This window comes from Eublepharis macularius, chromosome 11 (genome assembly GCF_028583425.1).
Source record: "Eublepharis macularius isolate TG4126 chromosome 11, MPM_Emac_v1.0, whole genome shotgun sequence".
NCBI lineage: Eukaryota > Metazoa > Chordata > Lepidosauria > Squamata > Eublepharidae > Eublepharis > Eublepharis macularius.
The window spans coordinates 11,379,015-11,395,328 of NC_072800.1; the positions used below are offsets into that span (position 1 = coordinate 11,379,015).

Consider the following 16,314-nt stretch of genomic DNA (forward strand, 5'->3'; position numbering starts at 1 on the left):
TTTTGGACCCAATTCTGGCTATTCAGGGCTGAAAAGGGGCCCAAATGGTCAGGATCGGGCCGCTGATGAGCAGAAGAGTGATCCAGCACCCATCAGAGGCCCGATCTGGGCCGTTTCAGCCCCAATCCGGGCCGAAACAGGCCCAAAATGGATGAGAGTCAGGGGGCGGGGCCACCTGACATGTGACCTCTTTGGGGAACTGCCGGAACTATGTTCCGGCACGTTCCCCCTTGAAATGAGCCCTGCTTGTGGCACAGTAGAGACATTCTGTGGCATAAAGTCAACTAGAGCCCACTTCATCAGATGGTTCGAATGTTATCCTCTGTTGGCAGCATTCTCTCTTTCTCCACCCACTTTGCCTGTCTCTGAGTCAAACTAGACGAGACGCCTGACACATGGAGGACATGTGTCGGTTTCCCACAAGTTTCCAAGGGAAGTGTATTGAAAAAGAACTTCTGCCAGGGAGAAGAGGAAGAGAATCCCTCTTCTCCCTGGAAGAGGTTCTTTCTCTAGGCATCTTGTCTAGTCCGCTTGGCTACTTCTCACCGCCACTGGTACGCTTGGCTCTGTCTGGCTGTCGAGTGCATTTAGGGGAGCAAGGGGAGCATGCTGCCTCTCGCTGCTGCCAGCACGCTTGGCTCCCTCTGACCGCCACCGGTGTGTGGCTCCCTCTTGCCACCTAAATGCACTCAGCAGCCAGAGGGAGCCAAGCAGACTAGACAAGATGCCTAGAGAAAGAACTTTCTCACTACACTTCCAATGGAAACTTGTGGGAAACTGACATGTGTCCTCCACATGTCTCATCTAGTTTGGCTCTCTGTGTGCCTGGATTTCAGACCCATCTAGGGATGGAGAGCAGAAGGTCTGTGAAGGTCTACAAAGTACAGGAGTGCACAAATGTATGAATTTTAAGATGATCATTTTCAACAATGTTGGTTGATCAGCAGGATTGCCAGCTCTGGGTTGGGAAATTTTGGGGAGGAGGGAGTGGGGTTTGGGGAGCACAGGGGCCTCAGCATGGTGTGGTGCCATAGAGTCCACCTGTCAAAGCTGCTGTTTCCTGTAAGGGAATTAATCTCTGTGCTCTGGCGTGATCAGGGTGGATGGACCCATTAATTTATTGGAATCTTCCTGCTGGGTTGATGCTGGGATCATTTGTGACCAGAAGAGGGCTGAGCCAATCAGACCAGATGGTGCTGGCAAGGACCGCAAAGGCTGCTTGGCTGGGCTACAGTGACGATAACCCAGGATGCCCCTTGTCATTGTTGGCAGAGTCTGGGTCCAAGGCTTGCCCCAGAGCTATTTTAAGATCCCAATCAGGATTGCCAACTCCAGATTGGGAAATTTCTGGAGATTTGGGAGTGGAGCCTGGGGAGGGGAGGGCTTGGGGAGGGACCTCAGCGGGGTATAATGCCATAGAGTTCACTCACTGGAGTTGCCATTTCCTGCAGGGGAACTAGCCTCGATAGTCTGGAGATCAGCTGTAATTTTGTGAGATCTCCAGGTCCCACCTAGAGGTTGGCAACCCTAATCCTCACTACCTGTACTAGAGAGCATAATCTTAGCTTTGTGGTGCTGTGGGAAGGAAATCCTTGGTCTTGATACAGCTAAACTAATAAAATCAAACAGGTCAGTAACTTCCAGTTCAGCAATTTTACACTGGAGACGGTCATGAAAACCATTCCCTGTACTGCGATGTGTCTCCTGCCACTCCTTCCTCCCCAGATCCTTTCCCAGCCTCCTGAGACCAATTCTGGGTGCAGCACAAAGAAGACAAACATGTAGCATTCCCAGGGCTTTTTTTCTGGGAAAAGAGGTGGTGGAACTCAGGACCACACAATGACGTCACTTTGGGGCCAGCTGGAACAAGGAGGGAGTTTTTTAAAGTTTAAATTGCCCTTGGTGAAAATGGTGACATGGCCAGTGGCCCCACCCCCTGATCTCCAGACAGAGGGGAGTTTAGATTGCCCTCCATGCCACAGTACAGTGCGGAGGGCAATCCAAGCTCCCCTCTGTCTGAAGATCAGGGGGCGGGGCCACCAGCCACGTGACCATTTTCAATAGGTGCCGGAACTCTGTTCCACCACTTTCCAGCTGAAAAAAAGCCCTGAGCATTCCCACCCCTCATTCCAACACCTTTCGTTTTTCTCTGAGAGTCTCTCTACGCAAGACGCCACGGCGTGTGTTCGTCAAATGTAGGGAGATGCAAAATTAACCAGGAAGAGTAGTTTTAAAAGACAGAGGTTACGGAGATGGCTCCTCAGAGGGTTTTTAATTTCATCTTCACCTCCCTGAAGGCTCTGTCAATTTCACCTCTCCAGTCTAAAACTGTGTGGAATTGCAACAGTGAGGAATCGAAAGGGGCTGGAGCTGCCTTCCAGATCTGGGCTTGGACCTGGAGAGGATATAATGGGTTGAAGTTTCCCTTCTGGAATTTCACGTCCCCTTCACACAGCTCCAGTGTATAGCCAAGCCTTTGCCCTGCCGCTGGCTCTGTCTTTTAAAACTACCCTTCCTGGCTAACATTGCATCTCCTGACACGAGTTCTTCATGTGTCAGATATCTCACGTAGAGAGACTCTGAGGGCTGATTCACATGTTATGAAGCCCTTGAGAAATCTAGACCAGACATGTTCAGAGAATTCAGGGATCTCTGGTGCACACAGGTCTGATTTAAGCATGTAGATGGGGAGTGGGGCTTAAGCTTTCCTTCTGTGCCATGGTTACAACCTGATGTGGCCTCGAGACCCACGATTTGCCCTGTTGGAGAAACTTGAGGGGGAATTTGCATCTCTGAGGGTCGCACTACAAGTGACAAATGACACTTGCCTGGCAAGTGAACAGACTCATGTGTATTCCTCCCTGTTCACTTGCCATTCACTTGCTCTCCACTTGATCAAATGGAGCGCAAGCGAATGGCAAGTGAACAGGGAGGAATACATGTGAGGGCCAAGCTACACATGACGAATGACACTTGAACGTCAAGTGGATTGAGTGGAGGGCAAGTGAACAGGGAGAAATACACTTGCCATTCAAGTGTCATTCGTCATGTGTAGTTTGGCCCTGAGTCTGTTCATTTACCAGGCAAGTGTTATTTGTCACTTGTAGCACGGCCCTGAGAGCCAAACTTTCGATGTGAATCAAGGCCCTTCACACCTCAGCAACACACAACTTCCTGTATGCCGATCTGTTCTGCTAGCAGAGGCACGTTCTTTCAGAGGAAGCCGCCGTCCCTTGCCCCCAGCTGCTCTTGCGATGGGAAGTTTCTTTCATCAGCAGAAAGTACCTCTGTTCACTGTTGAACTGATCCGTGAGCTCCAACCCATTACTTGCATTTTCCTGCTTCATCTCGAAGTATGTAGACAAGACAAGCCACCTCACGTGTTCCAAAGGATTAGCGTAAAGCCCCTTCTACAGCCGAAGGGATTAGGCTGCATTTTCCTGTTCTGCGGTCTCTGTAACTTAAACGAAAAGGAAACCATATCACGATTAGGCTGCCAGCCGTTGATGCAGAGTTGATAGCAAAGGGGTTTATATGCGTTTTTTCTTTTTCGAGTGGAGCTTCTGTTTCACGCCTAACAGTTGGGCCCTTCCAAACCTTCAACAGATCTCTCTGCAGTTATCCTCGTTTTGTTCCAGGTCTCAAAATGTTCACTGAGTAATATGAAAGCAAAACAAAACCAGGTTTTCCCATTATTTTTGCTTCAAACAGCCTCAGGAAGTGTAGAGACAGCAAATCTTCCGCTTGCCTCTGCTGAATCAGAGGAAAGGAGAGTCCCTGCACGAGGAACTAGACTGTTGTCGCCATGTCAAAAATAATTACAAAAAAGCAGGGCTTTTTTTCAAGGGGAACGTGGGGGAATGGAGTTCTGGCACCTCTTGAAAATGGTCACATGGCCGGTGGCCCTGCCCCCTGATCTCCAGACAGAGGGGAGTTGAGATTGCCCTCCACGCCGCCGAGCGGCGCGGAGGGCGATCTCAACTCCCCTCTGTCTGGAGATCAGGGGGCGGGGCCACCAGCCATGTGACCATTTTCTCCAAGGGCAACCCACTGAGTTCCACCACCTCTTTCCCCAGAAAAAAAGCCCTGCAAAAAAGTAATTAAAGCCAAAATATCAACCTGAAAAGGAAGTTGCCTGCTGCATCTCTGCATGATGTAATGTTCTGACTGTGTCTCGTTCTAACAGCTTTATCTAGGAGAGGGAAACATTGCCATGTCAATGCCCAAGCAGCAATTTAGTCATTCCCAATGTAGAGATGTCACTACAAGCCACTCTCAGAGGAGTTTGCCCATTGCAGCTCTGCATGAAGTACTGTTCTGGCCTTGCCTTCTTCTAAGTAGGAGGCCATGTCCAGGTCAGCAAGTCATGCAAAAAGGGAGGGAGGGAGGGAGGGAGTGCCTGCCTGCCCACCTGGCTCCCAGAGAAGAGAGACTGTTTTCATCGGGGCAGAGATGGGGTTACCTGTTATGGCCACTCCTGCTTTATGATGGCAAATAACATTAGTGAAATAAGATGGCTTTTTGTTGTAGCTTGTAAGCCACTTTCAGTCCGCACTGAGTGCAGAAATGTGGGTTAAAAACACTACAAATAAATACAGGAATAGGCATGGGCTCCAGTGAGGGTGGGTAAGGGCAGGGCTTTTTTTCTGGGAAAAGAGGTGGTGGGACTCAGTGGTGGGACTCAGTACCACACAATGACATCACTTTGGGTCAGCTGGAACAAGGGGGGAGTTTTTAAAAGTTTAAATCGCCCTCGGCGAAAATGGTCACATGGCTTGTGGCCCCGCCCTCTGATCTCCAGACAGAGGGGAGTTTAGATTGCCCTCTGTGCTACTCGGTGCGGAGGGCAATCTAAACTCCCCTCTGCCTGGAGATCAGGGGGCGGGGCCACCGGCCATGTGACAATTTTCAAGAGGTGCCGGAACTCCATTCCACGACATTCCCGCTGAAAAAAAGCCCAGGGTAAGGGTTAGGGTCAAAGAGAAAATAATACAGCAGATCCCTAAACAAGATTTCCTGCTCTCTCTCTCTCTCTCTCTCTCTCTCTCTCTCTCTCTCTCTCTCTCTCTCTCTCTCTCTCTCTCTCTCTCTCTCTGCTAATCATTTGTTCCAGGGAGCTGCTTTGCAGACTAGAAAAGTGCTCTACATGTCACTGTGTGGAAAGGTGGTTGACCTTTTTCTCTTGGGCTGTTTCTTTGATTCAGATCACACACCCCCATTAGCTCCGCAAGGAGAAAAGAGCAGGGCCCGTACTTGTACTTGCTTTCCCTCCACCAGAGCTAACTGCAGTGTGGTGTGCGCAATTTATAGATTAGGGAACTAGCACAGGAAGAAAGGGCCAGCCCCCCCCTCCCATTACTAACCGATTTTCAAAGGACCTGCATTGGGCTGCTAATTAGCAAAAGAAAGAAAGAAAGAAAGAAAGAAAGAAAGAAAGAAAGAAAGAAAGAAAGAAAGAAAGAAAGAAAGAAAGAAAGAAAGAAAGAAAGAAAGAAAGAAAGAAAGAAAGAAAGAAAGAAAGAAAGAAAGAAAGAAGGGCACTAAGGAGGATGGTGTGGCCAGAAGCTGTGGAATTCTGTCCTTGGAATGTCAGCTTCTAGCCTAAGCTCTATTGAGGAACAGTGTGTGAATTATTTTAAGGGACTATGCTAGCACACAACGTAAGAAGACACTAGGAAACACGGTCTGTGCACATTGTCATGCTGGATCATGCACTGTGATGAAGTATACACTTGTGCCGATTGAAACTTGTGCTTAACAAATAGTGTAAATAAAGAAGATGCGAGTTATGTGTAATGATACATAACACTTTTATAGGAGTTAACATCAGCATGGAAATCTTTACATGGGTCCGGTAATGTTGGCTGGTATTATCATCGCCATATTGGGTGGGGGTGGTGCTGAAGCCAAAAGATCACAGCCTGCCTGAGTTGATCTAGGGAGTTCATGGCCAAGATGGTTTCTACCAGTACACAACAGCTGTTACAACAACTTTCCAGCACAATACATTGTAATAAGGCTAAGGAAGCTCCTCTTTAATGGTTTGCATATTAGATAGGAAGGGTCTCCAATGCTGAGAAGCTCTGGGGCAGACCCAGGTGGCAGCATATGACATCAGAGATATGTGACAGGAAGAGGAGGAGTCAGAATTATGACCTCATTGGTGACAAGGCCAGGGCTATGGGCAGTAGGGCTACCAACCGCTGGAGGTAGGGGCTAGAGTTATCCCAGCGTTACAACTGATCGCCAGTCTGCAGGGTCCAGTTTCCCTGGAGGAAATGGCGCCTTTGGGGGGCGGACTCTATGGCATCACATCCTCACTGAGATTTCTTTCCAAGCTCCACCTTGTTGTGTAAGATGCCCTTTAATTGAACCCCCCAGGAAATCAGACTGGGGAAGATTTTCTCACTCAGGAAGGGGGGGCAATAAAGTTTTCACATTGCCCTGGAGCGGAGATGAGGTTCCAGCCGTTTGCTCCGCTGTCAAACTGGGCTAGAAGGACGATGGTTTGCAGGACATTTAATGACCAATAAAGCCAGAGACTGTGGCAAGTTTCACCAAAGGGGCAAATAGCAGCTCCCTATGGTTATTTCAGGTCAGGAAAATGGAACCAGATGAGGGAGTTTTAAGCACTCTCCTCTGCTTGTGCTGTGATTTTAAAAAATTTTTACATTATACCCTGCCTTTCTCCCCAGTGGGGACCCAAAGTGGCATGCATCATTCTCCTCTTCTCCATTTTATCTTCACAACAACAACCTGGGGAGGTAGGTTAGGCTGACCCTATGACTGGCCCAAGGTCTCCCAGTAAACTTCTATGGCAGACTGAGGATTTGAACTTGGGTCTCCCAGATCCTAGTCTGATGCTCTAACCACTACATTATCCCAATCTGAACTGACCTGCACATGCCCGAGAAATGAGGTCCCAGTACAGTACTTGTGATGCACATCCTATTCAATGTGGAGCCAGGGAGGACACGAGGAATAAGCAGGGCTTTTTTTCAGCTGGAACGTGGTGGAACAGAGTTCTGGCACCTCTTGAAAATGGTCACATGGCTGGTGGCCCCACCCCCGATCTCCAGACAGAGGGGAGTTTAGATTGCCATGGCGCAGAGGGCACTCTGAACTTCCCTCTGTCTGGAGATCAGAGGGCGGGGCCTTGGCCATGTGACCATTTTCACCAAGTTCAATTTAAACTTTAAAAAACTCCCCCCTTGTTCCAGCTGACCCAAAGTGACGTCATTGTGCTGTCCTGAGTTCCACCACCTCTTTTCCCAGAAAAAAAGCCCTGGGAATAAGTAACATATTTAAGCCTTAAGTGCCGTTGAGGGAGTAGTTATTCCCAACAAAATCTGCCTGGGTCTGCTGCCGAAGGCACCAGGACGTCCCCTCAGCTTGTTCTTGTACTTCCCCTGCCCGTGGTAGGGCCTCAGATACCAACAGCACATTACAGGCAGCCTTTGTATGGAGTATCTCACCTCAGATTTTTGTTGTATGAGAACCGCAAATGATGAAATCCATATTCTGTGTTTTTATCTTGTGCTACAGAAAGAGGATCAAAGGGGCACCTGGACCTCACAGAACTCATAGGAGTCCCCCTCCCCCCTTCTGTCTCTTTTATCACCGGCTATGGAGGGTTTCCAGCATACAGTTTTGGACCAGATGCTAACATTGGCCGCCTGACAAGGACTCTGCTCCCGCCACAGTTCTTCAGAGATTTTGCAGTCGCCGTCACAGTCAAACCAAACAGTGACCGTGGAGGGGTCCTTTTTGCCATCACGGATGCCTTTCAGAAGACCATTTACTTGGGAGTCAGGCTGTCGCCTGTGGATGACGGCACCCAGAGGATAATTATGTATTACACCGAACCCGGTTCTCACATATCCCGAGAGGCAGCTTCTTTCAAAGTCCCAGTGATGACCAACAAATGGAATCGCTTTACGATAACGGTGCAGGAAAACGACATTGTGTTGTTTATGGACTGTGAAGAATATCACAGGATCCAGTTTCAGAGATTCGCTCAGACTCTGTTTTTCGAGCCCAGTTCAGGGATATTTGTTGGGAATGCAGGAGCCACAGGTCTAGAAAGGTTTACGGTAAGTACTATCATTTGATACATTTCTGAGGTACCTTGTTGCTAGACAAATAGGGTTGTGTCTCTGCAACCCGGGTCTTCGTTGGAGGTCTCCCATCCAGTTACTAACCAGGGACAACCCTGCTTAGCTTCTGAGATCTGATGAGATCAAGCTCTCCCGGACTATCCAGGTCAGGGCATCCAGGGCACGTTAGGGCATTAGAAACCAGAACGGTGTGATTTTGTAAATATACCAACATAATTTTATCACTTTAATGAGCACACAAGGAAAAAGTAAGGGACTAATCAGGGCTTTTTTTCTGGGAAAAGAGGTGGTGGAACTCAGTGGGTTGCCCTTGGAGAAAATGGTCACATGGCTGGTGGCCCCGCCCCCTGATCTCCAGACAGAGGGGAGTTGAGATTGCCCTCCGGTGCAGAGGGCAATCTCAACTCCCTTCTGTCTGGAGATCAGGGGGCGGGGCCACCAGCCATGTGACCATTTTCAAGAGGTTCTGGAACTCCGTTCCACCGCGTTCCAGCTGAAAAAAAGCCCTGGGACTGATCGTATGCATCTTCTGACCACCCCATAGAATTGGAAAACAGCCACAGAGCTGCATTTCTACATGCAAAATGAAGTGCTTTAAGACAGATTATAATATATGCCTATATACGCCATGCCACTAAAATGAAATAAATCCGGACTCTGAAACTTTATCAGCTTAAGAAAGCCGTCTTCCTGCAGATTCTTGCTTGGCGTTGACAACCTGCCTGATTCCAGCGGAAATGGGGAAACTGGCCAAAGGGAAAAGCTGGAGCCAAAGCAAAACAAAGATCTCAAGTTTTGTTTTCTCTCATTTAATTAAATGGTAATTTCCACTGTAAGGAAAGAATTTAGTGTCTTGACTTGCAGAAGACAGATCAAGACTTCCTGGCAGATTGCAGGAGCCCCACGACCCCAAGCAGTGCTGGGAAAGAGCCAAAGAGCTCCTCTTCCTGATCAGAAGTAAACTTCAATTGATCGTCCTGCTCGGAACAGAATTCTGTCATTGGGCTCTTCTCTGTAAAATGCTTGGCAATCGTGTCTTGCACAAAAGGGTTTTCCATTCTTCAGGAAATGAGGAATTCACTCTCGAAACACTTTTGCCTGTTGCCTTTGATCCATATGTTGTCTCTGGTGTCTACCTGGGCCATTTCCACACGGCTTACCCGAGCGCGTAACATCCTGGTAGATCGCGCAAAAAACACGGAAGATCGCGTTTTCTCACGTGAGATTTGCGCGATGTCACGTGACGTCGTGCAAATCTTGAGCGAGGAAACGCGATCTTCTGCATTTTTTGCGCGATCTACCGGGACGTTACACGCACAGGTAAGCCCTGTGGAAACGGCCCTGGTAAGATGTCTTGCATCTGACAGAATAGCAAGCACCACAGACAATTTACGGACTGACTTCAAAGGCACCTTTGCCTTCAAGATCTCTATGTACCTTTGGGTAAATCAGTGGACAGTTCCCACATTTGCACTTTTCTGGAACTTTAATTTTTACTTGCAAGATTTTTCAGTAAAAGCTACTCTCTGGCTGGCGACTGTTGAGAAACAGGATGTTGGAATAAAAGGACTTTTAATTTAATCCAACAGGGTTCTTTTATTAGGTTTGTCTCTTTTTTATGATTAACAGCACAGCATCTTAAGACAGAAAAGCTAGGGGGAGGGGAAGAGCTAGTTTGGTGGGGGAGGGAGGGAACAGAATGGTGTTGAACGATATAAAAAAGAGAATACATTTTGGGACGGTAACGGATTCACAAATTCAGACCAAATGTTAAGACATTCCAGTTTTGTTTGTTGCCTATTAAAGGCAATGCTTTATTGTACCACAGGGTTTCGCATGGCTTCAGTCCACATGCCTGTGTCTGGCGTGGCAAGGCTGGTCGTCTACATGTGACCAAAAAAGGACAAGAGTCCTCATAAAGAGGACAACATTTGAACATGTGAATTTAACTGCACATGTTCTCATAATTCCTGTCATTGAAATAGAAAGACAACTCACCAGGGCTTTTTTTCAGGGGGAACGTGGTGGAATGGAGTTCCGGAACCTCTTGAAAATGGTCACATGGCCGGTGGCCCCGCCCCCTGATCTCCAGACAGAGGGGAGTTGAGATTGCCCTCCGCGCCGCATGGCACGGAGGGCAATCTCAACTCCCCTCTGTCTGGAGATCAGGGGGCGGGGCCACCGGCCATGTGACCATTTTCTCCGAGGGCAACCCACTGAGTTCCACCACCTCTTTCCCCAGAAAAAAAGCCTTGCAATTCACCATAGGAGCTTCCCTGCATGGACAATATCGTAGAGGGCTAAAGAGAAGGGTTCAGCCCATGCTTTGGCCTCTTGTAGGGCTTTTGTATGGTATTTTTATGAGTGAGCATTCAACATGCAGGCTCACAACAGCCACCTTTGGCCTGATTTCGGTGTGCTGCTGGAGAGGTTAAAAAAGCCTACAAGTGGGACTTTGTGCTCACGCAGCATCTCCTTCAAAGTGGACTGCTGCCCGTGCAAAGCATGGCAGAGGGGCAGTGGGGTGGGAGGGGGAGCTGCCGCTGGTGCCCTGTTTAAATGAACATTGTGAGTGCCACACTAGAAGTAATGCTCACTGTAATGATGAATGGCCCAAAATCATGTTGCTTGGAGTTCTTTGGAGGCAGGACAAGATACAGAGGCAAGAAACAAACATTCCCCAGCCTCAATAAAGTTGTGAGACTTCTAAACTTGCTCTAACTCCCTTTCCATTTCCTACATTTCGCCTTGGTCCTTTAGGATTGTTCCTTAATCTGCATAGTTTAGGCTGCGCAGGCTGCCCTATGTTCTGTGTGGGAAGGAAAGGTTGTCATGTTGATTGGCTCTTCTTCTTCCCCCCAGGGCTCCATTCAGCAGCTCACCATCAAAACGGACCCAAAGGCTGCTGAGGAACAGTGCGAGGATGATGATTCCTATGTGAGTACTTCTACATCCATGTTTTTGCAGTGATGGCAATGAGGAGAAGGTTGGGTAGAGGAGAGCCATTTCGAGAAGCCTTTGTTTCACACACAGCAGTGCTTCAGGATGCCCAGTTCTTATAAATCACCAGGGCTTTTTTTCAGGGGGAACATGGTGGAATGGAGTTCCGGCACCTCTTGAAAATGGTCGCATGGCTGGTGGCCCCGCCCCCTGATCTCCAGACAGAGGGGAGTTTAGATTGCCCTCCAGAGATCAGGGGGCGGGGCCACCAGCCATGTGACCATTTTCGCCGAGGGCAATTTAAACTTTTAAAAACTCCCTCTTGTTCCAGCAGACCCAAAGTGACGTCATTGTGCGGTCCTGAGTTCCACCACTGAGTTCCACCACCTCTTTTCCCAGAAAAAAAAGCCCTCTAAATCACAGTATTTCATCCCTGGGCCAGGAGCTTGGGATGAACCTGAAGGGAAGCCACCAGATTGTTGGGGTGAGAGTGTTGGGCTATGAACTAAGAGAACTGGGATCGAATCCTCATGTATATTGCTGTTTGACTTTGGGTCAGTTGCTCATTCTCTCAGCCTAGAGCCAAGCTACAAGAGATAAAGTACAGGAGGATGCTCATGTGAAGGGAGTCGCAATGTTAACCAGGAAGCCAAGTTTTAAAAGACATCGGAAGGCTTTGTCAATTTCCCCTCTCTTCAGAGCCAGCAAAGATCACTCCTCAGAGGGTCTGTTAATTTCCTCTTTGCCCCCTGCAGTTTCTGTTTGTTTCACTTCCACTTCTAGAAGGAGATGAGGAAATTAACAAACCCTCTGAGAAGCCATCTTTCGTGGTTCTGTAGAGAGGTTAAATTGACAAAGCCTTCTGATCTCTTTTAAAACTCAGCTTCCCAGCTAACATTGTGACTCCCTTCACATGCATGTCCTCTCGTGTAATTCATCTCATGTAGCTTGGCTCTTCTCCCTCGTAGGACTGTTGCAAGCATCAAATGGAGAAGGGAGAACCACATACATTGCCCTGAGCTCTTTGGAGGAAGGGGGGCAGAATATACTAGATAGCTGCTGTAGCATAGTGGTTAAGTGATCGGGCTGCGAAGCAGCATTCTGCTGGTTCAAATCCCACACCTGCCATCAGCTCAGCAGATGGCCTTGGGCAAGCCACTCCTCTCAGCCCCAGTTCCCCAGCTGTATTATGGAAATGATAGTAACACGGGCTTTATTTATCCCTCTGAATGGGCACTAATCTGTCTAGAAGAGTGGTATATAAGTGCAGCTATTATTACCACAAAAGACGGGGGAAGGCAGAAGCTTTCACTTACATGGCACTACTGCTACCAGACAAAATCAATTCATAGCTCCCTTCTCCTCCCCCAGCCATATTTCAGGAAGAAAATCACCAGAAAGTGAGACTGATTGCAGATTACCAATAGCTTTCTTGTGAAATCCAGAGGGTGTGCTGGGGGGGTGGGATGGGAGGCCGAGACCTCATTGGCTATGCACACAAGCACAAAAGGAGTCTCTATAAGGGAACCATTTGGGATCTACCCCACTATATCCTCACCTGTCCACTGTATTGTACCCAGGGCTTTTTTTCTGGGAAAAGAGGTGGTGGAACTCAGTGGGTTGCCCTCAGTGAAAATGGTCACATGGCTGGTGGCCCCGCCCCCTGATCTCCAGACAGAGGGGAAGTGAGATTGCCCTCCATGCAATCCATGCAGCGCGGAGGGCAGTCTAAACTCCCCTCTGTCTGGAGATCAGGGGGCGGGGCCACCAGCCATGTGACCATTTTCAAGAGGTTCCGGAACTCTGTTCCACCGCGTTCCCGCTGAAAAAAAGCCCTGATTGTACCCCTAGAGTTAAATTTCTGGCAGCAATTTTAGTTAGCTTAAAGCAATACTCAGAGGCTGAGAAAATGTCCATACTGGTATCTGCCCTGACTTTGGCAGACCCTCTTGGGTAGATTAGGCTGTCCGCACAGGGGCCAACCGTTTGGAATTCGATACAGAGATACGATGCCTGGGCTGAGGGTTCTCCACAAGTGTTGCATTCTCCCCCTGTGAAACCAGAAAACCTTGCCTTCTAATTCATGGGAATGGCGACCACCAACAGTGCCTCCCTAAGTGGACTGCACTAAAAAGGCAAAGTGTGGGGTTGACTTTGTCGGTGATGCAGCCAGGAAATTAATGTGGAGGACATGTGTGTCCTTTTTCAGTGTGCAGGGTTTGGCTACACTGAATAAAAGCATTCAGTATCCATGAAATCCCTCGCGATTTAACTTGCCCTGAATCCTTCGTTGTGGGCTGGTTTTCCTAGGGTTCTGGAGAGAGCAGCGGCCACGATGACATTCAGGAGCAAGAAGGCATCCCTGAGACGCAGGAAGTCATTTGGCCCACCCCCACAAAACTCCCAGTAAGTACTGAACCCTTTCCGGCTTTGTTCTTGTGGCACAAGGCCTACTTTTCGCGCCTCTGCGCTGTCAGACTGTGGCTAAATAAGGTACTCTCTGCAAGATTCCCTTTAGAAGCAAGAATAAGTCCAATGTCTGGCAAAGGAAGCTTTATTGCAGAAAAGGTCCATTATAGTCCACTGTCCTGAATAGGAGACTCAGGATGGTACATGATCATTGTTACCAATGAAGAGCAAGCATAGGATACAGAGTAACAATACCCATCTGGAACAGCCTCCCCCCATAGTTCTCAAAACAACATCTTTCAGTCCTGGGAAGCTGCTCTCCTTCAAGGCCAATGCTTGGTGGAACGGTGTTAGACACAACAATCTCCTCTGGTGGGAATGCTGCCTGGGAACTGGTGCACCTGGGGAGAAAGCACTTAAACACTAGAAGCATTAGAAAATGGAGTCAGTACAGTTTAGATATATACTGGACCTGACATTCTGCCCCCCTTAAAATAGATCCCCCCCTGGCTTATATGGATAGCGAGTATGAAAAGCTTTGGTTAATCTAGGAGCATGAACATGTGCAGAATTCACCCATTCATCGTAACCAGAATCAAAGTCTTTCCAGCGAATGAGGTAAAAAAGCTGGTTTCGCTTGAGCTTAGAGTCCAATATTTGTTGTACCTCATAGTGTATTTGGTCGTCAATCAAAGTTGGAATGGGTGGAGCTCTTATGTGCCATTTGTTGTCGGTGGGAGCTCTCTTTAGAAGGCTGACGTGGAACGTATCATGCACATGGCGCAGGTTTTTAGGCAAAGTTACAGCAACAGTCACCTTATTTATTATTTTGCGCACAGGAAAAGGTCCCAGGAATTTTAGAGCGAGTTTGCGGCTGGTTTGAGCTAGCTTTAGGTTCTTTGTGGAAATATACACATGATCTCCAGGTTGCAATTCCCATTCGGCCACACGATGGCGATCTGCGTATTTTTTGTAATCCAGTTTGGCTTTTTCGAGGTGTTTCTTAATAAGAGTCCATTGCTGCGCCGCCTCCCCCCACCATGAAGATACATCTGGCAGTTTAGAGGAATGGAGAGGGGGTGCGTCTAACGGGAAGGGATCGAAGTGAGTCCCGTACACAATTTTGAATGGAGCCTCTCCCGTTGAAGCGTGTACACTGTTGTTATAGGAGAATTCGGCTAGGGGAAGAAGGTCCACCCAATTATCTTGTTGAAAATTAATGTAGCAACGAAGAAATTGTTCTAAAATTTGGTTAGTTTTTTCAGATTGTCCGTCGGTTTGTGGGTGGTGGCTTGAACTGATACCTTGTTCAATATTCAACATTTTCAAAAGCTCCCGCCAGAAGTTGGCAACGAATTGTCCGCCGCGATCCGAAATCACCTTGGACGGAAAAGAATGTAATTTTACGATGTGTTTTAGAAACAGATCCGCTAGTTTTCGAGCGGAGGGTATAGCAGTACAGGGGATAAAATGGGCTTGTTTGGAGAATAGATCTACCACAACTAAAATACAATTGTGTCCTTTTGAAAGAGGTAGATCAGTGATAAAGTCCATAGAGATTACTTCCCAGGGCCTGTTCGGCGTTTCTAATGGTTGCAGGAGGCCCGGAGGTTTCCCTTTCCTGGTTTTTGCGCTGAGGCAAACAGGGCAGGAACTAACGTATTGGGAAATGTCTTTGCGCATGCCCGGCCACCAGAATTGTCTTTGAACTAGGTGTAAAGTTTTCAGGTACCCATAATGTCCAGCAGTGGGAGCATCATGACAGCGCTGCAAGACATCCAGCTTAAGGCTGTCCGGGACATAAAACTTGCTCCCAGCTAGCCAATCCCCCTGTGGGGATCGGGTTAGTTTGTTTCGCGGAGCTTTATCCCCCTCCTTCTCCACTTCAGTTTTGAGTTTCGATTTCCATTCTTGGTCGGCCGGGAGGGCCTGCTTAGCACGGCTGCGAGTAGTCACCACGCCCCCAAGTTGCTTAGGCGAGAAGACCGTGTCGACAGTCTCCGCCCGTTTGCTTTTATGTTGGGGCATGCGCGACAGGGCGTCCGCCAAAAAGTTAGTTTTGCCCGGGAGATAATTGAGGGTGAAGTTAAACTTGGAAAAGAATTCCGCCCACCGCAATTGCTTGGCATTCAGTCTGCGTGGGCTTCGTAGGGCCTCCAAATTTTTATGATCTGTCCAGACCTCAAAAGGGTATCTCGCCCCCTCCAGCCAATGCCTCCAGTTTGTGAGAGCTGCTTTCACTGCAAAGGCCTCCTTCTCCCACACATTCCAATTCCTTTCTGCCTCTGAGAACTTTCTAGACAAGAATGCACAAGGCCGCAAATTCCCATCCTCCCCCTTCTGCAGCAAAACCCCCCCTATCGCCGTATCGCTGGCGTCGACCTGTACTATGAAGGGGGACTGTTCGTTGGGGTGGGAGAGGATGGGTTCCGTTACAAATTGCTTTTTAAGGCATTCGAAGGCCGTTTGGCAATCGGGGGTCCATTGTAGTTTAGCAGAGGGTTTTTTGGCTTGGTCCCCTTTATCTTTGGTTTTCAGCAATTCTGTTAAGGGGAGTGTGATTTGGGCGAAATTTGCGATGAAGTCTCTATAGAAGTTGGCAAAACCCAGGAAGGATTGCAGTTCTTTGCGGGTGGTGGGTGTTTGCCAATCTTGGATCGCCTGTATTTTGGCTGGATCCATTTTCAACCCCTCTTGTGAGATACAATACCCAAGGTAAGTGAGTTCGGTTTTATGGAATTCACATTTGGACAACTTGATGGGCAGTTTATTCTTCATCAAGGTGGCCAGGACCTTTTGTACCATTTGAACATGTTCTTCCTCGGTGTTAGAATAAATTAAAACATCA

The 16,314-nt window shown here is 48.3% G+C and overlaps 1 protein-coding gene across 3 annotated transcripts in view; it reads left to right on the plus strand.

Moving 5' to 3' along the window:
• Nucleotides 1-16,314, plus strand: part of COL15A1 (collagen type XV alpha 1 chain) — a 265,292-nt gene that overhangs the window by 86,614 nt on the left and 162,364 nt on the right. For all 3 annotated transcript variants that reach the window (XM_054990908.1, XM_054990909.1, XM_054990910.1), the window contains 3 exons: nt 7,546-8,093; nt 10,980-11,054; nt 13,368-13,463. In XM_054990908.1, the coding sequence (XP_054846883.1) occupies nt 7,546-8,093; nt 10,980-11,054; nt 13,368-13,463 (719 nt within the window). The remainder of the gene's footprint in view (nt 1-7,545; nt 8,094-10,979; nt 11,055-13,367; nt 13,464-16,314) is intronic.